We start from the raw sequence: 24,924 nt of genomic DNA on the forward strand, positions 1-24,924 counted from the left end.
GAGGAGTTTTGAGTGCTTCTAGTACTTGAGTACTTCTTGAGTATTTCTATTTTCTTTTACTTACCACTACATTTAAGAGGGAAATATTTATATTTTACCAGTAGAGCCAGTAGTTTTTTTTTTTTGTTTGTTTTTTTTTTTTGTCTCATATTCTTTTTCAAAAAAGCCATTTATCTAGGGTCCCATATCAAATGTCTATGACCTGTTCATAGTTCCACTAAAGAGACATTTCACCACCAAACTTCTATGATGGATCAGTTTGAGGCCAATAAAGGTAAAATGATCCAATATGTCCTAATAAGAATCAAACATTACAAAAGTTCAAACACTGAGGTCAGATTTTTATCAGAACTTTATTTTTCTCTTCTTTTTTCCCATTAATCATTTCATGGCCCCTCAGATTTACCTGGTGTCCCTTTGCAGGAGACCGGTCCCTGGGTTGGGCACCACTGGACTAACCAACCAAATCATCCATGAAGTAGTTAAAACAAGCTCTATCTCCAGCAGCTACAACAAATGCTGCTTAAATAGGTAATGCATCAGTATTACCAACATCAGACAGAATCAGATTTCAGTCATAGGGGACATTTAACTGCAGAACTAATTAGTACTTTTAAAAATTATTTTTACATTGTGGTAGTGGCACTTGTACTTGAGTAAATGAGCCATGGATGAGCTACCTTCAGAGGATATCTCAGTGCAACTTAGAAACTGGATGCAGGACCATGTAGCAGTTTGTTAAGTGGTCCTGCATCCAGTTTCCAAATGTGTTGAGTGAATTAGACAGTGTGCAGCTGGGATGATAGCTAATTATAGATAAATGTCGCTCTCTGGTGGTAAAACATGAGTAACACAGAGAAGTAAAAGACCTTATGAATGGATGCTAATACCCGTTGGCGAATACACAGTAAGCAAAGGTCCTGCTCGGTTTTAAAAGTCAATGTTAAATATCTTTTTTTGTTTTTTTTTCAAGCCGAATGATATATGTGTAGCCTCTTTACGATATCCTGTGTAGAAGTTGTAAGGGCCTGAGACGTTACCTCTGCACTCGTTGGTTGTTTCTGTCAGGCTAGATCACATGATCCGCCGTTCGTGTAGCTGTTGTTAGCTTGTTAGCAGCTAGCTGTGTTAGCATCGAGGCTTTGCGACCTGCTCACCAGGAAACGGTGCGACCTGTGTCGAGCCACGCCAAAGCGTTTAGCTGTCAAACATAGGCATTAACATTATTTCAGTTGTTTCGTGTTTTGCTTCTCGTTTGCTCCGCAGCTGCAAGACCCAAACTGTAAGGTACGGTCCGAGCTATCTTTCCTGATAGTGAACCCGAGCTAGCTGATTTAGTATATTACATTAATTCCAGCTGTGTTTTCCTTTGTTTTTTATTTCATCTTCCGCCAGCGTAGCTAGTACGCAGCTAGCTGATCCAAACCCAATTCAGAGACTATTCATTTAGTGTCGTGTACTTTTTTATGTCATCAGCTTTATTTTATACCTTGTTACAGTGACCACAAGCAGGGTAGTGAACGCTTGGTATCAAATTATTGCATTGCAGTGGGGCCTCTCAGCTGTAACTGCTGTCCTGTTAATGAGGAAACTGATGTTTATCACTGTGTTCCAGCTGGTTGAACGTCACCTACATGGCTGTTCAAATCAACATTAAACAAATGAGCATGTGACCAGGACAAGAGTCTACAGCACATGATCTGGAACAGTGGAGAAGGCTAAAATCAATCAGGGGTGAGACAAAAAGGCACAAAACATCCACCAAAACTTGTGTTCTTGCACTAAAATGTGAAGTCACAATATTTTTTTTTTGATTGATGTTATTGTGGTGTACAGATTAACAAAATTACCTTTGTCACATTGCACCTCTCCATCAGGTAAATAATTTTAAAGTGGTCGACCGGGAGTGAATAGCCATGACAACAAAGACGTCCCTGCTGAAAGTCATTCTGCTGGGTGACGGTGGTGTAGGCAAAAGCTCCATCATGAATCGTTACGTCACCAACAAGTTTGATGCGCACCTTTTCCACACCATCGGTGTTGAGTTCCTCAACAAGGATCTGGAGGTGGATGGCCACCAGGTTACCCTGCAGATCTGGGACACTGCTGGTCAGGAGCGCTTCCGCAGCCTGAGGACTCCTTTCTATCGTGGCTCTGACTGCTGCCTGCTCACCTTCAGTGTAGATGACAACCAGAGTTTTCTCAACTTGGGCAACTGGAAGAAAGAGTTCATCTACTATGCAGATGTCAAGGAGCCAGAGAAGTTCCCATTCGTAATCTTGGGCAACAAACTGGACGTGGCAGAGAGGCAGGTGTCTACTGAGGAGGCTCAGCAGTGGTGCCAAGAGAACGGCGATTACCCCTATTATGAGACCAGTGCCAAGGATGCCACCAATGTAGCGGTAGCCTTTGAGGAAGCAGTGCGCAGAGTGTTGGCAATGGATGAAAGAACGGACCACCTCATCCCTACAGACACAGTCAAGCTCCACAGAAAGCCTCGCTCTGCTGCCACTTGCTGTTCGTAACGTCCAGGAGTTATCACTAACATTAACTTACTATTATGCCTGTTATGTGACAAGGCTGTAGGTGTACAATGCTGTAGTAACATCTTATTTAAACAAATTATGCTACTGCCTTTTTGATTTGTCATACTGTTGAAGGTTTGATAATGCTAATAGTTGGACTTCTGTTTTAAGAGAGATGAAACACTAAGTTCATCACAGTTTAAGTACAAATAAACATGAAAGCACTGAATCATTCACTCAGCTGTGCCACTGTTCAAAGGTCACGCTTTAAAAGGATAACAGGAAAAGAAACAGTATCTTGTTTTGGCTTGTTTAAGACTACCTGTGGGGAACTAAAATATGTCATGACAGAAAAATGTATTTGAAAAGTTTCACTTCCCTCTAAAATGATTTAATAGTCCATCACAAAGGCAAATTATAATGTGACTCACTGAAATTATGTTTAGATGTGCACTACCTTGGGAGTGCACTTGTCTTAGAGCCCCTGAAATTCACACCAGAATGTGACAATGCAGATAAAGTGACAACCAGTATGTTTATATTTAGAAAATAACTGCATAACTAGAATAATTTATACAACCAATAACCTTATTACTGAGGATTATAAAGTAGTGAACGCACTACTTTGTCTGACTAACAAATTGAGGCTTGTTGTGATTATTGCACCTTTAGGTCTTGTTTGTGCACATTCTACATAGTAAATAGATCTTGGCTATGTGCTTGAAGCACTGAGGGACAAGATCCCTAACAGAAGATAAATATTTAAGCAAAATTAACATGCATGGCATATGTTGTATTTAAGTTTCTGGAAACTTTTCTATTTTGTAAACTGTTTTTACTTTAAAAATCACTGAATCAAACTACAGTATTTCTTTGAGGGAAGTTAAATGAAATAGGGGCCATGATTGAACTTTTCTTATCATTGTTGGTCTTATTGTTTTAAAGAATGATTTTGATTTCTAAAGCACTCTATAAACATTTTAGCCTTAAAGTCCTTCCCTGATATTTAAAATGGTGAACCATTCATTTAACTTAACTGTTTCTCATTCAGATTTCATTTATATTCATAGTTGTACTACTGGTATGCCAAATGATAAATAAACCCCCTTGAGAATTGTCGCTTGAAGCATGTTTTGTAACCAGAAAAGTTGGTTTATTATTGAAAAGTTTGATTTTCCTCTTACAATTTGCTTTGCATTCTACAAACTGCAATGACCTAATGCCTAAACTGGTAGACAAAAAAGGAACCAAGTTAAGGCACAGGATTGTGTCTGTTTATGTAAATGTTATATGCATTTTTGATCAAGCACTCTGGGGATAAGTTGGAGTTTTTGAGCCTTAAAGTCTGATGTTTATGATCAACAGAGTAGCCATATCCACAGCCCACCCCATGCAAGAAATTAATTAAACATTATTATAGAAACTAGATCAGACAAGACAAAGATTTATTGAAAATCCACATTTGTGTTACAATTGTCAAACAGGAAAAGACAAACAAACTCACAAACAAGCATTAGGTATATGTACAACAATAAACATGGTGCATTCAAATCCCTGGGAATCTGACGTGATTAACTCAGAAGATGTTTCTTTCCAAGAAACTGGACTTTCCTCTCGAAAGCTGTGGAGCGGATTGGAGCATTGATTTCATAGAATGGATTCATTGCAAACTGGAAGACAAGAAATGATTCAATAAAACACTGAAGGAAAAAATAGACTCAATGTTACTTCATGCTAAGTTATTATCATTATATGGAAGGCAACTTACCTTGATGTATAAATCATATACATCATTAAAAAAGTTTTTTATTCCATCCTCTTGTCGCACATCATGCAGCATGATGAATCTTATATGTATGGCAAATAGTTAAAGAAAATAAAGCCATACCAAAACATTACTTGGATGTGACTGTACACAATAACAACAATGTGAATGACTTCTAAAATAATAATATTATACTGCAAACATGTTAGATAATGGTGGTGGGGCTATAACTTTAAAATTATTTTTATTACCAATTGATCTGTTAATTATTTTTTCCACTAATTGTGTAATCTATAAAATGGCAGAAAAAAAGGAAAAGCCATCAAAACTTCCTAGAGCCTAAGTTGACATCTTCAAATTGCTTGTTTTGTTCAAGCAACAGTCTAAAACAGAAGATATTTAATTTACAATGACAAAAAATAGAGAAAAGCAACAAATCTGTATGTTTAAGAAACTGGATTGAGAGAGTCTTTGGCATTTTTGCTTCATAATCTACTAAACAATTAATCGATTATCAAAACTTGATTAATTTTCTGTTGATTAATTAACTAATTCTTTCAGTTGTCAATCATTGCATTATTGCATCCAAATTACAGATGTACACCTCAGAAATTAGTTTATTGAACATGACTACACTAGCCATGCAGACATTTTTGTCTGTCTCATCTAATCAGTAAACTACAACATGGCAATATTTCCTTTTTAATTTTGTGAATTATATATATTTGGCAACAATGCAAGATAAGTATTCCATGAGAAATTAATACAGTATCAGTGAATAGAAAAAAGAAGAATAAAGGATATGTCCTGCAGTGACGAAGGCAGAAACAAACCACTCGTTGAATTTGTCCACAGTTTTCAAGTACATATTGTTGGACAGCCACATGTTTTCATCAACCAAATCTAGGGCTGCATGTGCAATGAACTGGTTCAGATGACGATGGTCGTCCTGTGGTCAATGAAACAAGTCTTATCAAACAAGATAATACATTGACAGACATGATTATTTCCCATAAATAACTTTTAAGGCCTTGTGTCACTGACAGTAAAACAGTTTAGTGTGATCACATGGTTCAGAGACTATAACCTAATAATTATGTTCTAGTCTGTTTGTTGGTTTAATGAATAACACGTATCACAGCTTTCTTTATCACTGTTATAGGTCAAGAAAAGATGCAGTGGAGTGATTGGTGCTGTTATCACTGAAGGCACTTTACCTTTGATTCGGGCTTCCCAGCTGGCAAGAACTCCATCTCAAACACAGGGTTGTCATGATGACCAACCATGACAAAATAAAAACTTCCCGACATAGTTTTCTCTTCTTCTTAGCAAAGCCCCGACATCAACTGAAACCAAAGGAATTGTGTTAAACAATGAAATCTTTCCAAAATCACCCAAATGTTTCTAAAACCCTTGAGCTAGCGAGCTAATGTTAGCTGTGGCACTCAGAAGACGCTTGGCGTCTTTCAAGTCTTTAAGCGATTCTTGTGAGACTATAATTGAAACAAATTGAAAAAAATATAATTAAAAGATTGTAAGATCACAGCGTGCACTGCAAAAGCAGCAAGTAATTTTGATACTTCGACTTTTGTTTACCTGTTAATTTTGCTTCCTGGAGAGCAGCAAGAGCAGTCGCGAAAAGATGACGACATATTTAAGTAGCTAAATATGTTTATCAGTCATCTGTTGTAAAACGTTTTTTGAAAAAAGATTCATAAAATTATCATTGAATGAAATATAATATAAATTATTAAATAATAATAAATAAATTGCTGTCTTTTTCTCCTGACGTCAAAACTGTGCGTCTGCCCGGAACAGAAATTTCCGTTGACGGATTTAAATGTTTGAGGCACACCTCCTGGAAAAGACGCTTTCTGGTCGCTAGGCTGGTACCTAGTGAAATGCCTGTTGTGATCCCTGTGGTAACAAATGTGATATTGATAGTGGACTAGACGTCTAAGACCAGGTATGAATTCTTGAAAATTGTCGGAAAATTAGGTTTTTACTCTTTGTTCACCATGTCAGCTTCACCGTGTTGCTGTCTACTTTTGTTTGTCTTCTTTCAGGTCCCTGCAAACTCTCTGGCAGTTATGTACTCAACCAAAGAGGACAGCCTGTCCCCAGACGAGCTGAGGAAAAGACTCTATCAAACTTTTAAAAACAAAGGAGTCCTCGATACACTCAAAGTAAGTCGAGCTAGTAGCGTTGCTGTTGGTTCTTGTTGCCCGTGGCTTATCTGCTCAGCCTGAGTTTGGTCTTCATCGCTCTTTCCCTCCTCTCATCTGATTCAGACACAACTGAGGAATCAACTCATCCAGGAGTTAAAACACCCACCTTTGACTGGAGGAGAACCCGTTCCCAGACCAGTGTCTGTGAAATCTGAACCCCTCTTGGTCTCAGCCTGTAACAGCATAGTGGCTGATCATCTGAGCACCTCAGGGTATGAGTACACCCTCTCTGTATTCTACCCTGAAAGTGGTTTATGCAAAGAAAAGGTGAGTGTGACTTCTACATTTGTTTAATTCGCTGTAGCTTTAAGTATGAAGAACATCATTGCAGATAAAGATTTTGGTCTCTGGTCCTTTTTTTGGCAGGTGTTCACAAAAGAAGACCTTCTTCATTTTCTTAAAATCAGTCCCGAATCAGCACTTTACAGATCCCTGGTAAATAATATTATGATTTAGCATATAGAATATATTTTTTTTAATGAGTAGAATGAGAAGTATATGTGTTAGTAATAATAGTTTTATTTGTTTATTTTTACAGTCTTCAAATAAAGACAATGATAAAGGTATGTGCAGTGTTATGTTCTTTTTTTAATAAAGCTGCTTCTTGCCCTACTTTATTTCATTGATATACACCTTATCTTTGTCTAGCAGGGTTCCTGATCAGCCTACTAACACAGCTGACGCACCATCATACTCACGGCCTGTGCCATGATGCAGACACGCAGACAACAAGCATAGCAAGTCATGGAGAGTCTCTCGGTATGGTGAATTGATGTCTTGCATCGTATTCCATGCACATGCCTTTCATTGCCCAGTTTTTGTGCATATGCACATATTGCACATGTTTTCTTTCTCCCCTCTATACCAGTTGAGAAGATGAAAATGATTGATAAGGAATACGAGAACTTCAATTACAGCGGGGATAAATGGTTTCCTCTCCAGTCAAAACTGGCTGCATATAGAAAAGAAATTGAAGCACAGATTCAAGCAGAAATGAACACAAAGGTACGTATATTTTTGTAAAAAGTTAATGAATCAGAAAATTGTCTGAGCAAGTATTGAGCACATCTGTATATTCATATCCACAGTAAACAACAAAGATGTGTATACAATATTAGAATGGCTAAAATTTGATCAATGTTTTCCTTTTTTGTTTCTTAAGATGCAGCATTTTAAAGATGTTGAGATTGCCAAGGTGAGGATGGAAGAAAAATCCAAATTTCATAAAGAATTCGATAAGCTGAAACAAGAGCTGGAGAGGACTTATGAAATGAAGGCAAAGGCATTGATGGACCGGGAGAAAAATGCCATTGACCGGTTACAAAAACAACAAGAGGTAGGTTGCTGCTGATATGATGCTGGTCTTTGTTTTGTTTGTTTTCCCCCTGGAAATAAATCCTTAGCAAAGCCACAGTTTTTTAAATAGTGAAATTTATCGGAGGCTCTTTATCAGTAGTCATTGGCAGAATTGTCAACAGCTTAAATCTCAGACAGTCTAATTGATGCTGTAATGTGTATTTCTCTTTTCTCAGATTGAAGAAAAAAATGTGTATATGCAGAGACAATCAGTACTGAAAGAAATTGAAACACTGCGGAACAGAGAAAATGAGCTGAGGATGAGATCAGAGGCTTTTGAAAAGTAAGAGCTTTTTGATTTAATCTATTGATGTATGTAAAGGTTTGCTGTGCCCTCTCATTGTGACCACTAGTTCACAGAGAATGTTACTGTGTTTGTGCGACAATAGAACTTGTCAAATTCACGAGGAGAAGGTCAAGACCACAGAAGAACTGCTGAGGAGGAGAGGACTGGCTGTGAAGACTATGGAGGACACCTACGACCAAAGACTGCAGACTGAACTTTCCAGGTATTTTCATGCTGAACACAGAATGTCCCAATTGTACATTTTTTCCTTTGGCTCAGATTACACACATGCAGTGACATTTGAAATCATAATTATCATAATTCCCCTTTTTTTTTTCATTTCATGGAGTCCTTATTTTCAGGTTTCTGGTTGGTTGACCTGACTACATAGTAACATACAATAAGGAAGCTGATCTTCTACTTGACCAAAGGAAACATGGCTTTGATAGCAGCTGGTTGGTCATTTCTGGGTGTTTTTTATACTGATCGTATGTCTTTATAAAATTAGGTATCAGCTTGAATTAAAAGAGGAATTCATCAAGAGAACAGAAAAACTAACTGAGAATGAGAACCGAATCAAATGTGAGTATTTATGTGAACATGGTATTTGTTACTGACCAGCTTGCTTCTGCCTTAGATCATGTTTACATTCTTTTTTTTTTTTTTTTCTCTCAGTGGAAACTGCTCGTATCCAAAAGGAGACAGCTGTAATTGATGCCAAACTAGAAGAGCACAGTAGAGCATGTTCAGAGCTGAGACGGCTGCAGGTAAACAGCACCACCCCAGTCATCCAGCAGTGTTGACTGCACCCTCTTCAGTGGGCACCAGGCACAATATTTCAGTCCTACTAAATAATTGAACACTTGTATTCAGGCAAAACCTTCAATCAGTGTGATGTGGTTCTATGATCACTATACAGTTATACAGTACACAGTGTAGTTGATTAATTCAGCCTCCAGCTTTGCTTTGCCTGCTCTTTTAATGGCACTTGTGTCGTTTTCCAGGCTGAGCTAGACACTGCACGGCAACAGATTCCTCTGCTGACTCAACAGAAGGAGCTGTTAAGAGAAAGGCTGGAGACCATGAGTGACTACCCCAGCTTGAAAAGAGAGAAAGCAGAGCTGCAGGGGCAGCTGCGGCTGCTAAAGAAACAGCTGGACGAGGCCCAGGAGGAGAACCGGCTTCTTCATGCAGGTGAGGAGCGGCTGTTGTTCCCAAGTACCTCCCAGGAGTCTTGGCATGCCTCAGTTTCCCTATCCACTTTACCTTGAGAGAATAACAGAATCAGGGCTATGCCTACAATAATATGCAACTGATTCCTTTGGCGGGACATTTAATGTCTGAGTTATTGCTTATAATATGTAATCCCAGAAAATCAGTTCTTCAGAATATTCTTAGTTGTTTTTTTATAACGGAGATAAATCCAGTTCCCTCTGAGTGCTTGAGTGTCGGCTTATTGTGAGCTCTGGGAGATGCAGTGTACTGTGAAGCATTCATGCTAGTCTGTCCCACTGCTTCTGGCTCAGCTGAGTCTTTTTGAATGTGTCTTGCCTGCCAATGTGGGGCCTCTGTGCTCTGTGCTTTGCAGACTACTGTCTAAAATGGACTGGGGTGGATGACAAATGGAGGGGGGGCAGAGAACCAGACTTTTACCTCTCTCTAGGGGATAATGGGGCAGGGGGGCAGTGGGCTCTCATCACCTCTAAAAAAAAAATAAAATAAAATAAAAAAAATTCCACTACATGGCAACATGGTGTTAAGCCTCATGTGCTGTTCTCTCATGCTGCTCACATCCACATGGGACCTGGAGCATTTAAAAATGATATCTTGAATCAGAACTAATATACCTGCATATACCACATACTTTTTCATCACACAGTTTTCCCACTGAAGTAGATGGAGCATTGGGAAAAGCACTGTAGTTTTAGATTATGTTTTGACTCTGATAAATCTTCTCTCAGATTTGGGAAAACCATCCAAAGAGCAGCTGGCCTTGCAGATGGAGCTTCGGAGGCTGCAGAGCGCCCGCAGACTAGATGAGGAAGAGTTTGACAACCAGAAACAGGTGCTGCAGGCACAGCTCCAGAGCGAGGTCAGTGATATTGTAGCCTCCTGCTGAGTGTGGGAAACCATGTGATTAGCTTTTTTTTTGTCATGCAGCTTTGTCCCACCTTTGAGAATGTGGTTTGTCCTTAAATCTGGATCTCCAGTGACTTGATACTTAACACTTTTTTGTGTTAATGGTGTGCGATGTCCTGTTGTCTGTTGTTATTGCAGGTGGAGCGCTGCACTCAGCTCAAGGCTCAGCTGACAGAGTGTGAAGAGAAGTCACAGTGGATGGCTAATCATGTTGAGGACATCAAGATGCAGCTTCGCCAAACACAGCAAGGTACCCCACGACAGGACATGCATGTTCACCACACACTTTGAATCGTGTCGGGTTTTACATGTATGTATTTTATAATTAGTATTGCCTAACTTATATTTCTTATATGGCTTTCTTTCTCTTTTTGGATCATGATATTCTATATGACCATTAAATCTTATAAAAGAGAAAATATATGGCAAATTTTAAAGACCTCAAACAGAGTCTCTCCGTGATTTAATTATTTTGATAGAAATTTTAGAAATAAAACAAGAAAGAAAGCCATATTACAGTAGTAGCAATTTAATTTTAGGTGTAAATGCATGTCAATAGTTGTTAGAAATTAGTTCAGCAAACCTTTTTCTTACATCTAGAGCTCTTTTATGGTGGCTGGTCTTCTGTATTAGTGCTCAACTCTCCTCTTGTTTGCTTTTCCTGTTCTTCCTTCTTTCCCTCTCTTTTGTGTGATCCATGTGATCATGGCAGCTCTTGAAAATGAAGTGCTGCGTAACCCCAAGCCCTCCCTTGTTGATCGCTCAGTGCTGGAGCTCAGTGCTGACAGGCTGGTTCCCCCTGACATCTATGTGGACAGAGCTCTGCTGAGGGCCAGGGTGGGTTATGATGATGTTTGTGAAGCAGGTGGGCCCCTGCGAGGACACAAGTCGCCTTGGAGTGAGTCTCCAGACCCTGACATGGAGCTGGTGGCTGAAGCCAAGGCTCGGATCCAGGAGCTTCAGAAGGAGGCTGAGACCTTGGAGGAAGCCTACAGGAATTACCAGCAGAGGGCAGTGCGCTCCACCATCTCACACATGCTTCCCCCAAGACCTCTCTCCCCACAACAAGTACATCCTTCACATCGCCCCAAGTCTCCTCCAAGGAAGCACATCTCTCGCCATTCCCACACCCACTCACCCCACAAATCAAAGGCCTTGCACAGACCACTGTCTCCCCAAACTACACAAACCCCCTCCTCAGCATCCTATGACACCAGAAATGCCTTACCACCTGCACAGCCAAGAGTGACCTTCTTAGAAACCCAAAACCAACCCACATCCACAGTTTTCACAGAGCACAGTCTCCATTCATTGACTGAACCTGTGTTTCTAAGAGATGGACACCCTGAGGATAAAAGTCCTGCTCCATCCAGACGCCTGTCCTCCACACCACACTCTTCCTCCAGGAAAAAGCTTCAAAGAGAGACTGCAGAAGGTACCTTCAAAAAATGCTTTACCCTGTGAAAACACTTCAAAGGGATTAGGTGCACCAACCTTTTTCACCTGTCAGGAAATAAAAAATGAAATAGTCTCATGTTGTCAGCACTCTTAAACTGCACATTTAACACATGCTGTATATATTTTATTAATGTTCCATAACATTAAACCCTTTAAACATTCAAAACAGTCAATCCAGATATTTTCATATCAGTCTATGGATAATAATCTTTCTCCACTAATGGTACTGTCTAACATAAAGTCTTTGCCCCTGATAGAGGCAGTTGTGTCTCCCATGGTGTTCCAGGAGCTGTCGTCTGACAGACAGCTCCCTCGTGCCCCCCGTGAGGAGGCAGTGACCTCAGCTGACTTTTCCTCCGAGTTCAGTCCACCTCCCAGTCCTCAGCTCAAAAGCACAGCACGAGACCAGACCAGGTACCATCTGCTATGGTTTTAGCAAGGACAGTATGTAATTTTAATACACTTTTACATGGAGATGGTGACTAACAATGCCCTCATCTTTCTCTCGGTTTCTTCAGTCCACCCAAGATGCAGCCTGTCTTCTCCAGCTCGGAGTCCTCCCCACAGCCGGAGAAGATCAGCCTGGAAGATCTCACTGGGAATTTGTCAGGTACTCCGAACTAGTATTTGTTTGTTTTTTTTTTTCCTGAGCAACACACTCTATAAAATCACTGATACACTGTAATGTACTTGACCCAGTTGAGATCCTCTCCAGTCAATAAACACACTGTTAATGTGATGTAATGGAGAAGCGGTTTGTGTCATTGCTCTCAAAATTATGAATCAGAATAATGATCAAAGTGGAACGTTTAATCTATTGGCACATGAAGTACTTCCACAGTCCTGTTGCATGATGAGTGACATGGAGCAGAGATGACAAGCCCTCTGGGTGTCCATCTTGGAAACACTGGGAGGTTTTCCTGTTCTGTCCTATCTAAAACTGAGACACTTTCACTGTGTCCTGCGATGAACAACTACATTATACCCACCTTATTTTCCGTTTATGGCCGCTATGCAGGATGTGAGAGGTACAGTGCTGGAAAGTGATCACTTTCGGTGTGGCTCATCTCTCTATGTATTATATTAAGTGCATTTTGCTCTTACTGTTGTAGTGATGCGTTTGTGTGTCTTTTTTTCAGTTTTAATTATAATTGTTTTTTTTAAATCCCAGTAACGAAATGCATTACGGAGGTTTTGGATTTTGGAATGGCTGTTTTTTAATGAGTGTGTGACCGGCCTCCAAAGTGTCCTTTCAGTGGCCCTGCACAATGGTGAAGATGAAGGGCAGCTGATTATGTATTCTGCGCTGGTCCTCTGGCCCTGTTGCATTATGGTGGTGCATAAAAGATCTCTTTGTGCATGTCTCCCTCCAGAGCCCGGCCACATTCCAGAGCTTCTCCTGGACACTGCTGTCCCTCTCACTGAGGAGGCCCCTGGCGGCCCCGCTGTCCCCCGCCCACAGGACCTCCCAGAAGACCCGATAGACTTGCAGGGCCAGGCGGGTAAGTCTTTAGTCCCCACGTTACTGATGCATAATCTCGGTTGACCCAAATGACAAGAGGGGTAACCCTCTACTGTAAGCTTAAGTCAAACACCCTGTTCATCCTCTGCTGAGTACCAGTCTCATGAATCCCTTTGTACCGTTGCCAGTCTACAGCACAAACCAATAGGAAGACAGGAACATTGGCACCAAATGACAACAGATGTGACTCATGTCAATTCATATGTATTGCAGAAGTCCCACAAACCTCAGGTGAATCTGTTAGAGACAAAGATGAAGAGGACGAGGAGCAGAGGTGGGAAAGAGAGCGAAAAGAAAGACAGGAACGCAGGCAAAGGGAGCAAGAGGAAGCCAGACAGAGGGAGCTCCAAGAACTTGAAAGACTGGAGAAAGAGATGGTAATTATTATGGGTATAGGTTCATCTAAAACTTTCTGATCTTCTCAAATTTATGTCTGCTGAGAAAAGGCAGTCTGATGAATGAATGATGAATGAGTAATATATGTCTGACCAGCTCTTACAAGAGGTGGAGCAACCAGAACAGGAGGATGAAGAAGAGGAAGGAGAGACACTGATTAAGAAAGGAGGAGATGAAGAGCAGAAGGACGATGGAGAGGAGCCTAAAGGTGAAAATCCGTTGGAGAAATACATGAAAATGGTCCTAGAGGCAAGGGAGAGGGAGCGTGGACAGGTGAGTTACAACCAGTTGTCTGAAACTACTGTTCAAATTTGCTTTTAAAAGCAAGCAGCTAACCAGTTTGTTAAACTGGGTTTTTTTTTTCTTTTTTCAGAGCCCTGGAAGAGAAGAAGCAGGACATTCGAGCCCAGAGGCCAAGAGTTTGTCTGAGGAGAAAGAAGACAGGTAACTATCTCCCACATAGTTCTTTCTATATCGACATAAACCTACTCAAATTAAAGCTGAGATTTGTACTTTAATGTAGCATCCATGATTTTATTTCATGTTGAATGTGCTGATGCTTAGAGCAAAAGATGTGTAACTGTTCAAATACTTACCGTCTGGACTCTATACAGTATAAGCCTAGATAATCCCTTCAAAAACATTTAATTTCTTTCGTGGTTTCTCATCTCCTTGTCTTTTATAATGTTGTTATTTGTTCTGGAATTATGTGTCTTAAGGATGAGTTAATAGAGAAATACTTTACTATTTTCGGTTTGGTGGGGGTTTTTTTGTCCCTTGAGGCCTTTCACTAACTTGATTTTTGTTTTCCCAGCATTGTAGCATATTCACACAAGGATGAAGATGATGATTTCTGGTGAGCTGGTTGGCCCAGGCTGTTATCATGAACTCAAGAATGATACAAGCCTCTGTAGTCTTTTACTGTTTTTTAAGTGTGATGCATTTGTTGTTTGTATTTTAAGATTTTGCTATTCAATATGTATATTTGACATTTTTGTTGTTTACATTGACTGCATATGTATGAATAAATTCTAAGGCACAATTTTTACTTACTGTGCAAAACAAGATTTTCTATCATGCAAAAGAAGAACACACCAAAACAGAAACAATTCAGTTTTATTTTATTTTCATAAAAACAGTAAACAGGCCAGTTGAGTCTTGTCATAGAGGGGTTTCCAGTCAGACAGGATGCTGGATTGTTGTTCTTCTGGTGATTGATAGGTAGCATTTCATCTTTAGTGTTTTCTTTTTTTTTTTTTTTTTTTTTTTTTTTGGTTCATTCGACAGGAAACACAGCATACAAAGATGAGATGTGATATACCTTCATGTGCTTCTGTCATCTTTCATCTCAGCCTCCGCACACCTGTGGCTGTTGTTCTTATAGAGAACAATGCGGGTTTGGTGCTACAATATCTCACAGATACTGTGTAAAACACTGGGCAGAGAGTCACAATGGCCTTCACACTTTGGATAAATCTACCATTTAGATTGCCATACAGTTTTATAAATGACACGGTGTTGCGACTAATTGTTAATTGAAAGTTGAATTAAAAGTTAAGCATCAGTATTTCACGAGGAAGCCCTTGACATTCATAGAAAACACAAGAATACTATCAGGCGACAAAATAATATAGGACTTATATACTTTTGACTTGAATAAAAGAACCTTACAAACATCTATAACTAATCAGCTATATAAAATGGATTAATCTGTAATCAGTTAGGGAAAAAAAGAAAACAGGCAAACACTGCCTACTACTGATGTCAGTATACATGACTGTACATCACGTGTGTTGCTGCAGAAACAGTTTTCTTAATGCAACAAAGAAACATCAAGTTATCCCTGTAACTCAACTAACAGAAATAAAAGACTACACGAGTAATTATGTCAGCATTATGACAACTGCACATCAAAATAGATGCAATTATAGAAAATTAAGAAAAAGTGGTTTCCATCCTCAGTAATAACAAAACACAAAATCCTGTTACAGTTCACACCTTAAGCTCTTTAGATCCGTTTAGATCAATAGGTTTTTTTTTTTGCTTTGTTTTGTTTTTTTTTCATAGTACCAATACACATGGGACATAGTTCTGTTTTTTTTTTTTAAATCAACTTAAATCATATGTTTGTTTAAATCAACTTTGATCATATTGTACATTAGACACTGAGCTAAAATCTGTTTATGGGAGATTAGAGAGCTCTCTATTGGCAAGCATTGATCTCTTTTCATTTGCCCAAATGAAAACACATGGATCAAACTTTGAAGATATTAAATACATTGAATATCTTTCTATCTCATTATTGGCAGCAGTCCACATTTAGCAAGCAACTTATTCATATGGGATTACCCATAAAGATTTAACACTGTGATGCCGTGATGCAGAGGAGCTCCTAGAGTGTGTGTGCATGTGTGTGTTTGGTTTACTTTGCAGCTACCTAAATACATACTGTGAGTCTCCTTTTTGCATTGAAAGACGGATTTTCGAACCATAGTTTTACAAGGGAGAAGTGTTCCAGTTAAATTGATCCAGAGGTTCTAGTGCACACCTGAGGTAGTGTTTTTGTTGGCCATGAAAGTTCTGTGTGACTTTTAAGTAGCTGTACAATGAAAATTAGAATCTAGAACCAATTATTAACAATCAAATCACTGCTAATTGAGACAGTAATGCAGTGAAATACTGAAGTAGAAAGGACTCTGGCTTTAGCGAGTACATGTAACAGCCACTTTTCCAACAGAATGTGGTGCATTCTTTAAATTTGACCGATTTCCTTACTTTGAAGTCGAAGCAAAACATCTTTTGAAATGTAATAGTCTTGTGTCAGCACTGTGTGACACCCAGACTGGATGTTAAGGCCTTTAATGTGTATAATTCATCTGCATTTTTGATTGAAAAAGAAAAAAAAAAAATTATACATTCCCCTGTTGAAAACTGGCACCACCAGTTCAGAAGAAAGACAGAGCAAGACTGTAAAACAAACTCATTGTTATGTGTTGTATAAGAATAGTGCAATGCCTCAAGCTTCACCAGCAAAGACTGGTTATCAAAAGGGCTAGAGAAAATGAAAAGACAATATGAACATCAAGTTTTTCCTCTAGAAAAATAGAAAGTTAAAAAAAAAAAAAAAAAAAAAACGGCATGAAGGAAACTTTACATAGCAGTTCCAAAACACTTCCTGGTGAGTTAGTGCAGAAAGCAACACTGATGCATTAGTTTGTTAGGAGCCTGGTTAGTACTGCACAGTGTCAGGGCAGTTGGCAGGTTATTTTAGCTGAGCATTGTCTTGGTCCAAAAGGGCCACAGTGATTGGCCACAGTGTCTATGTGTCTTTGTGCGTGTGTGAGTGAGTGTGTTTATGTGGACTGTGAGCGTGTAATATCCTTATGTGTAGGAATTGAGGCATTCCTTTGAGCGTGAGGTGATGTCCTGCAGCTCCCGCTCTTCCTTCATTTTGATGTCTTGGTAGGCATGCATTTGACTGGCATCCTTAAGGTAGGCCCAGTTTGCTGAGAGAATCATGAGGAAGTGGATCTGGAAGAGAAGGGTGAGGTGGATGGCCGGTGAGCATGTCAGAGATGCAAAGCAAGCTACAGGAGTCCGAGCTATAGTACGTACATCATAGACATACACAAACGTGAAGTTAAGCTTTTAAAAAGACCTAACACACACAGGGGTGACGAGACATTACTGAACAAGACTTAACTGTTACAATTATTGTAACGTCACTGTTACAATCATTACTAATACTCGAGTTACTATCTTGCTATGCACAATACTACAGAAATGACACTTTTAAGGTGTGAAGATGAGTAGAAGAGAGGATGAGAGCCAGAGGTTGTGCATGCAAGCTTTATGCAGCTGTAAAAATGCCAGCGGTTAGTGCAAAGCATGAGATAGTGACCCTGCAACATGTGCACTCAATTTGATGTATTTCTGAAACACTCTTTTCATAGGATTAATAAGAAATAGACCAAGTGGGGATATTTTTGTAAACAAAGATTGTTTATTTTATATAGAAAGTAAAAGCTACAGTCTTCCAAAACTTAAGAGAAAATTAAATATATGAAATATGGAGTATAAGTAACTATAAATCAAAGAATCTGAAAAATATAAGCATGCAGGCTCAGTGTTAAGATAAAAACAAATGGCTCTTTAATGGCACTTTGAGAAAGAATAAAGGAAAATGTATGAAACAGAACATCAACTTCATTGCTGAGGCCATACCAGCATCAGCTCTCATAGAAAAGAAAATACATTTACTCTACTCTAAAATAGGAGAATGTCTTCTTTTTATAAAATACATGAAATTAAAGTGAGGCATAGGGCCTCATGCAGAAGTATAAACCTGGTACTGGCCTAACTCTTCTTGTGCTAGGTATGTGCAGTTACTTTGAAATCTACAAACAAATGGTCACCATGATACTCCTTTGATACAACTGGTGAAAGGTTTTTTAGTTCGGTTTAGAATCAAAGGAACTAATACTGAAGTAATAATACTGAATATTTGCTGTGTAACACTTCATGGTTTGCATGAGTTGGCACCAAAATTTTAAATTCGAGCAAATAACCCAAAGAAATGTAAGGACACGGCACTCGGCCGCTGCTACTTTGCCAGTGTAGCTGGTCCTCGTACAAATGTATCACTAGAATTCATCCTCACCAGGACTACTACTCTGGCAATCAAAAACATTAAGCCTGAGAACACCTTCAATATTTGTCATCAGATGTCCACATGGACTCATTTCAGAGATTTATACTGTACATACTAGTGATACTGCATATCTACAAGGGCTCGGTGCAGTCTATGTCTTGATCAGACCTCAGAATGGTCTCATTTCTAATTTGGATTTCATCTAGAATTCTGTGTCACACCCTGCACAAATACCTTAACATTTGTGTTTCACAAGTGCCTCAAGAGTTTGCGCACAAATTAGCATTTCAGCTCTGACTACAGTCATCCTCTGAAGTACTGCATGCTAAATACTGTTGTTGTTATTTTTGAAATACTCATGCAGTTGATGCCTTTGTGCAGGTCAAAATCAGCTTCACACGTTAGGAATATAAATAACACCGGTGTGGATTTCTAGCTGTGCACGTTTCTATAAAATCTAATGGTGACATGTTGCTGTGAGTGCCAAGGAAAGCAGAACAAACCAGTCAACTAAAAACCACCCCACTCTGAAGACAACTCTCATCAGGTGCCCTCAGACAAGCAATATCCCTGGATACCAGATGCTAAAGGAAGCATATCAGCTATTTACACTTCATGTGATTACTAATGGAGAGATGTTGATTTTTCTATTCTCAGTTTGTTTGTTTTTTTTTTAGTTCATTTGTTGTCAGTGGCAACTGTCTCTACTCAGTACAGCCTCAAATGCTGTGCTGTGCTCTTAAAACAGTTTAAAACTTAGTGCAGCAGTCTTCTCGACTCTTAAACTTCAAAACAGCAAAGTTATAAGTGGTAGCCATCATGTAGATCAGCTGGTGGAAGAGAACAGAGAAGGTTGTAAGAGAACATGCCGGTGACCTCCTCGTCACTAGTAAAAAGTAAGTGATCAATCATTTTCCACTAGTAAGAGTAAAGAGAAGTAAAGTAAGAAATGTTAAAGACCATAAAGTAAAATTTTTATTAAATCCTATTTGTGATCTTCATGGGTTCAAACTCACGATTATGATTTTTAGATGATACCCATTTAGGATACCCAAACTTGTTGTACCCATCCTAAGATAAAAACATGGCCATGTGCATCTAAGCAGATGGTAAACAGCAAATGGAATAGGAGCTGAGGAAAAGCCTGTGCAATAGTCCTTAGCGTGGCTACATAAACCATATGGGAATGACAAGAGGACCACTTGGACACATGATCTGTTGATACAAACCGTGCAAAGATGGGCTAGAGGAAGAAGGATGGAGAGACTGGGAGGGGGGAGGGAGGGGGGGGACTTACCAGAGCGATCACAGTGGCTCCTGCCCCGGCGCATGCCACGATGTACAGGTGATAAGACAGGTAGAACTGGAAGAAGACAAGCGACAGTGATTACTCTTCAGTTGAAATGCGATTTCCTCATCACCCACTGCTGATGTGTGTGTGAACGGGAGACAGGATCTTACCTCACTGGTGTTGCAGATGTCCCCTAGTGTGGATCCACAGGCCTTGCCTGGTGTGGCATTCCATGGGATAATTCCTGAAATTCAAAGTTAACATATATATTCAAATCCATCTCAAATCCATCGTGAATCCATGTGAGTAATAATAATAATCAAACCTATCAACTACTATGAATGAAACAAAAGCGAATGACTGTGATAAACTGAGATTTAATGGGGCACTCCAACAATTTTACACGAGGGAGGGTCTAGCTCGTCACTGCGGCTTGTTATTGTGTAGTGTTTCCTCTTCAGCGCTCTCCTATGATAGACAGGCAGTTCATCCAGTCACCAAGGAGCCTGCCCTTTTCCAGACAGTTTCCTACGAAACCTTCCCAGATGGTTTTGTGTAACGCACCATCTGGTGCATTGGTTTAATGAAAGATGCGGTCCAGTTACGCTATGGGAAATGTACAACCCAGGGTTTCTAGAGGATGACCCTTTAGGGCCCCCACTGCATCAATAATTTCCATTCTTGTTTTAAATGGTCTCTTTGCAAGTTTAATATTAAGTTGCCGGAGAACTCCTTTAAGGAAAGCACACTTGTGAAAAAAAAAATCCAGGGAACATTTGACTTGTTATTCGTTATCAGCACTGTCCCATTCTATCTACCAGAAAGAAAACAGATATATATATTTACATTTTATACATTATTTACAAACAACTTCCCAGGAGGTTGAAAAAAAGGCTTCGGAATGAGTGCGCACTAATAAAAACAATTTAAGTCTGTTCACAAGGCAAACGGTGCCAAGCAAGTCGTTCTGCTGTTCTCTTACCATACTGACGAACATCCACGCAGATGGAGTCGATGTTGGTGAGGTTGGCCATGGTGGACCTCATGGCAGCACAGGTAGACCACATGTTGTAGAAGAGGAAGACTGGCACGGCAGAGAAGCCAAACACACCAAGCCAGGCCACACCCAAAATGTATGTGAGGAACACAAACTGAGGACGCAGAGATGGCACGGCGTTAGCACCATCGGATAACCATGAAACTAAATCAGCAGTGAAACGGGAACAGCTACACTCCTCCTCATCCTCTTGTTTTCTCTCATACTTTGTCCCTTTCATGAGAAACATCTTCATCTTTAATTTATATTCTAATCACATTGCTTTCGTGCAATCTGGTTAAGCACTATGTGTTTAAAAAATTAGGATTAAGAAGCGGGGCTGTTGTATTAACATACCATTCCACTGATGCAGCGTCCACAGATGGTAGTCTTGAACTCGCTGTGCAGTTCCTTGACTGCACTGGTTGTGTAGAAGCCCTCGGCCAGCAGAATGATCCCGTACAGGAAGAAAAACGAAGCAATGCCATAGATGACATACTGCATCAGCTGTATTCTGTTTAAGGACAATGTCACACATAAGTTGAGCTGGTAAAGCTGCAGTGGGTTAAGCACAAATCAACGACTATCATGTTTTTAGCTTCCTATGTAACACCTGGAGAGAGCCACTAAAAATGTCAGGTAAAGTAATAGCCTGGCATACCACTGTCTGGTGTGAAAAATGGCTGTTTGCAATCCTGTGTAATATTTTGCATGCAGTCTTTAAAACATCAGTAACTTGGTCTGGTTTATTAATCATAAACAGATGGTTATAAGCTTCTCTAAGACATGAGGAGAGATGCTTAGCCCAAATGTGGAGATAACAGGTGATACACGTCTCAGGAAATCATCCTTCAAGAGACAGACTGTCTCTGTAGACATCTTAAATTAAACAGTGCACTCCAAATCTACACCAACATAAAACATATGTGCAGTCCTGTCTTTTGTCATCTCTCTTTTATAGTCTGGACTAATGGATGCACGGTTAAAAAAGAAATTCCATATTAGGACTGTTCTCCAGGATAAGGTGAACGTGGGAGACGTTATCAGCTAAAAATAGCCCACATAAAGTCACCCTCATTAAAAGTGTTATCTGTCTTAAGTTTGGACCTCTCTTTATTTTGGTGGTTATGTAAGGCCACATTTTCCAGTCAGCGCAATGTGTAATGGATCTTACTGTGACATTAAAGATACAATTTTGAACAACGGACAGAGTTTACCAGGATGTTCCAATCATTTGTTTTATTTGTTTCTCAGACACCGGCAAGCATTACACGCAGCCATGTGGTACGCATATAGACAATGAGGTCACTTACACATCAGTCAGCATGGCGTGATCGCTGGTGACCTTGGAGAAGTGGGTTTCTAGGATGGTCACAGTGCCAGTGAGAGCCACGTGGCCACATCCACAGAACAAGGCGACGCCAGAGAAGCAGAGGATCGTAGCCACCAGCGACGCATACGGCACCCCGCCTAAACATTTAATGCAGCACTCAAAGCAGCCTGTGGAAAAAAACAAAAAACAAAATATGTCAGTGACAAGTGCTACACTACAAAAACTTAAATTGAATCAAATTGTCTTGTATTCAGCCAATGGGGTAAGCCAATTTTGCCTGACTAGAATTCTTAAAACTAGCAAAACGTTCTAGTCACTGAAAAACCTTAATGGGCCTTAAAACTATTAAAACTGTATATAAGTGACTGTGTTTCACTTGTAGGACAGGAAGTGATCTCAGGGAAATGAATATTCATATGAATCATCCATTCATCCTTTGAGCATATCCCAGCAAGCACTGGTCGAGAGGCAGGGTGCACCCTGGTAGGATCACCAGTCTATCACAGGGCCATAAGAAAAAAAAAAAAGTCTCATCCTCAATGCTACAAAAGAAACAATGCAGAAAGATCAGACCTATCTGTTATCAAAAAAAAAAAAAAAAGTTTCAAAATATTTGTCTGTGGTCACACCTGATGCGCGTACTTCCTTCCTCTCCGGTAATGCACAGTACCAGCACAAACGGTGTAACTTGCTGTGTGCCGCTGAGGTTTTACAGTCAAGACTGCCTTTAATGTTTCATTTGATAATTCATCACTACACTTAAAGGGCACTAATGGCCATCCAGCAGGTCAGAGCAATGGATGTCTGCCAAGCTGTAATGGAAATCAATGGCAACTCACATTGAGGGAATGAAGTGACCCAGATGAGTCTGTCTCATTAAATGTGTTCTTATGCTTTGTGAAATGGAGCCAGTCACCACAATGCACTGTTTGTGGATGCACGGAAACAAACCTCAGTGTGCTTCCAATCAGATCCACATGTGTTCCACAGGATGTTGTAGAGTCATAGGACATCCAGGCCGATGGCTGTGTATGTTTATGCTTTAAAGCTCTCACGTATGGCTGATATCAGACTGCAGCTCAAGCTGTTCTAATTGATACTTTTACATTAACAATGTATTAAATGACTGTGTTTGAAAGGAGCAGAGGACACACATAGTGATAAACCCACAGAGAGTTATCACCAGAGCTTTACAGTTCTCAGCTCTACAGAGTGTTTTAGCCTCTTCAAGCTCATAGTTTTGGTTTTCTGCTCCACAGTGTCACTGTTTTGGTTCACTGTTCTCATCAGCATCATTTTCAAATGAAGCAACAACAACAAAAAAAAAACAAAAAAACTCTGATAAACCCTTGGTGCAATACCTGCCCAGCATCAAGCAGCAGCAGGCAAATGACAACTAACATATGCCACGCACATACAAACACATCTTCAGATGACTTTTTGATTTTTAACTGCACCAACCTTCACAGAAGAAATCATGCTACAGTAATGAGCAGTAAAAGCAGACTTTGGCAGACAGGGACAGGGCAGTGTGCTTTTACAACACAGATATCATCTTTACAAAACCCATGCACATTCTGCTCCATATCAACAGCATAAGAAATCATTTTATGCAGTCTATGCATAATGTGTAATTTCATGCATGTGGTAGGAAAAGGAAAAACATATACTGGGAGGCTGCAGACAACAAGAGCACATCTTAGCTTAAGACAACTTTGTGTTTGTGTTGAAGGAAACGGACCAAAAATTCCTTTCTACTTGCATGCTTCGTCCATGAGGCGAGAATCCTAAAAGTTCATCTGTGTTTGTGCTCTTTGGAGTGACAAAGGAAATTAAAACAGATATACTGCTGCTGGGACGCTTCATCCTGACTGTTTGTGTAGTACGGGGAGATAAAAAACATTTTTGTCCCATGGTGGGTGAGCAAGAGTTGCCATGGCAGCATGTTAACCACAACTCAATGAGTGTGCCCGCAGCAGAGTCGCTAACTTCTACCGCAGCCCACATTTCTCTGATGAGCATGTTGGGGAGGGTGAGTGGGCTGCTGGGAGCCACAGGATATTGAGCTCAGCTGCAAAGTAAATACAGTCTGTTTAAAGGAAGAGCAGCACTTGTGGTGGTTGTCACTGTCAGGTAGCTCTGATCCAAAAGCAGACTATATCTTGGTTATAAGTGGACAAGCTCTTTCAGTTATGAAGCTGTGTAGGACTTTTTCCACAGACGCACAACACAACACACTTTCCTGGCAATGCAATTCACCCTCCTGAAGAGAGGAGATATTTCCATGTGAGAAGTGAGGTTAGGGTTTATCTCTATCAGAAAAATATCTTGTATTAAATCCGTACAGTGATTTATTATAAATTAATTTGACTGCAATCAGTTGTGACGTGTCGTGGATGAAAATCAGCCGAAGTGACTGTTTGGTTGAAAACCCTGCTTTGAAATGTGACACTTTTCCCGTTGGATTAACTGTCTAAAAACTGATAGCACATTCATGGATCCCACAATATCACAATGACATGTCAGTCTGCCTTGTTTGCCTGAATTGTTGCTGAATCTGAAAATGAGAGAAAAAAAAAAAAACCGCAGATATAGATGCCTAAAGCGATAAGCAACAAAAGTGTCTCCAGGCAGCCCACACCTAATGTATGAAATGCTTCAGTGCTTTACAACATCACACTTACCATTTAACCACCCTCCCCTGCAGCCTGTCACAGAGCAGGTCAGGCTGACATGCCTACATATGCCATGCTTGTCTAACTTGGTGCAGTCAGAGAGAGAGAAAATGTGCACTTAGTTTGAAAGCCACTAATCCTATCAATAATCTATCTGTTTGATTAGTGTCCATTCCACAGGAGTGGTTTGCTTTTGAAGCCGTCTATCCATCCAGACTGATGCTGTCGTTTAACTAGCTCTCTGTCACCGGAGAAACCTCATC

At 40.0% G+C, this 24,924-nt stretch overlaps 4 protein-coding genes across 10 annotated transcripts in view; 2 read left to right on the top strand and 2 right to left on the bottom strand.

Annotated features, from left to right (window-relative positions):
- Nucleotides 1-772: 772 nt before the first annotated feature.
- Nucleotides 773-3,644, top strand: rab9a (RAB9A, member RAS oncogene family). 3 transcript variants are annotated; one of them, XM_071475510.1, is made up of 3 exons: nt 773-907; nt 1,616-1,734; nt 1,878-3,644. In XM_071475510.1, the coding sequence occupies exon 3, from the start codon at nt 1,917-1,919 to the stop codon at nt 2,523-2,525; it is 609 nt and encodes a 202-aa protein (XP_071331611.1). In that variant the 5' UTR covers nt 773-907; nt 1,616-1,734; nt 1,878-1,916; the 3' UTR covers nt 2,526-3,644. The 3 variants fall into 3 exon arrangements, with proteins under 3 accessions (XP_071331611.1, XP_071331604.1, XP_071331599.1); XM_071475503.1 differs by having other exon boundaries at nt 779-917; XM_071475498.1 differs by lacking the exon at nt 773-907 and adding an exon at nt 1,146-1,287.
- A 309-nt stretch (nt 3,645-3,953) lies between these two features.
- On the bottom strand, nt 3,954-6,026 carry trappc2 (trafficking protein particle complex subunit 2). The gene is made up of 5 exons (XM_071475519.1): nt 5,887-6,026; nt 5,508-5,636; nt 5,091-5,239; nt 4,294-4,375; nt 3,954-4,195 (listed from the first exon to the last, which is right to left on the bottom strand). Exons 2-5 carry the CDS (start codon nt 5,598-5,600, stop codon nt 4,097-4,099), a joined length of 423 nt encoding a protein of 140 aa, XP_071331620.1. The 5' UTR covers nt 5,601-5,636; nt 5,887-6,026; the 3' UTR covers nt 3,954-4,096.
- An 80-nt stretch (nt 6,027-6,106) lies between these two features.
- Nucleotides 6,107-14,966, top strand: ofd1 (OFD1 centriole and centriolar satellite protein). Of its 2 annotated transcripts, none has more exons than XM_071475345.1 (23): nt 6,107-6,256; nt 6,357-6,476; nt 6,582-6,785; nt 6,885-6,953; nt 7,057-7,081; nt 7,167-7,277; nt 7,387-7,523; nt 7,681-7,854; nt 8,051-8,157; nt 8,264-8,383; nt 8,669-8,742; nt 8,836-8,927; nt 9,165-9,354; nt 10,122-10,252; nt 10,438-10,549; nt 11,012-11,734; nt 12,015-12,171; nt 12,276-12,367; nt 13,131-13,259; nt 13,493-13,656; nt 13,772-13,948; nt 14,049-14,119; nt 14,490-14,966. In XM_071475345.1, the coding sequence occupies exons 2-23, from the start codon at nt 6,381-6,383 to the stop codon at nt 14,533-14,535; spliced, it is 3,201 nt and encodes a 1,066-aa protein (XP_071331446.1). In that variant the 5' UTR covers nt 6,107-6,256; nt 6,357-6,380; the 3' UTR covers nt 14,536-14,966. The 2 variants fall into 2 exon arrangements, with proteins under 2 accessions (XP_071331446.1, XP_071331455.1); XM_071475354.1 differs by having other exon boundaries at nt 7,170-7,277.
- Nucleotides 14,780-24,924, bottom strand: part of gpm6bb (glycoprotein M6Bb) — a 30,669-nt gene continuing 20,524 nt past the window's right edge. For 2 of the 4 annotated variants that reach the window (XM_071475466.1, XM_071475457.1), the window contains exons 2-7: nt 21,967-22,153; nt 21,011-21,167; nt 20,600-20,768; nt 19,788-19,861; nt 19,624-19,689; nt 14,780-17,206 (exon numbers count right to left, since the gene is read on the bottom strand). In XM_071475466.1, the coding sequence (XP_071331567.1) occupies nt 17,057-17,206; nt 19,624-19,689; nt 19,788-19,861; nt 20,600-20,768; nt 21,011-21,167; nt 21,967-22,153 (803 nt within the window). In that variant the 3' untranslated portion in view covers nt 14,780-17,056. Of the gene's footprint in view, nt 17,207-17,656; nt 19,157-19,623; nt 19,690-19,787; nt 19,862-20,599; nt 20,769-21,010; nt 21,168-21,966; nt 22,154-24,924 lie in introns of those variants that run through there. The other 2 variants (XM_071475484.1, XM_071475475.1) reach the window with 1 other exon arrangement.

This window comes from Trachinotus anak, unplaced genomic scaffold (assembly GCF_046630095.1).
Source record: "Trachinotus anak isolate AG129_WGS33_773 ecotype Australia unplaced genomic scaffold, CSIRO_AGI_Tana_v1 ptg000001l, whole genome shotgun sequence".
In the NCBI taxonomy this organism is placed as follows: domain Eukaryota; kingdom Metazoa; phylum Chordata; class Actinopteri; order Carangiformes; family Carangidae; genus Trachinotus; species Trachinotus anak.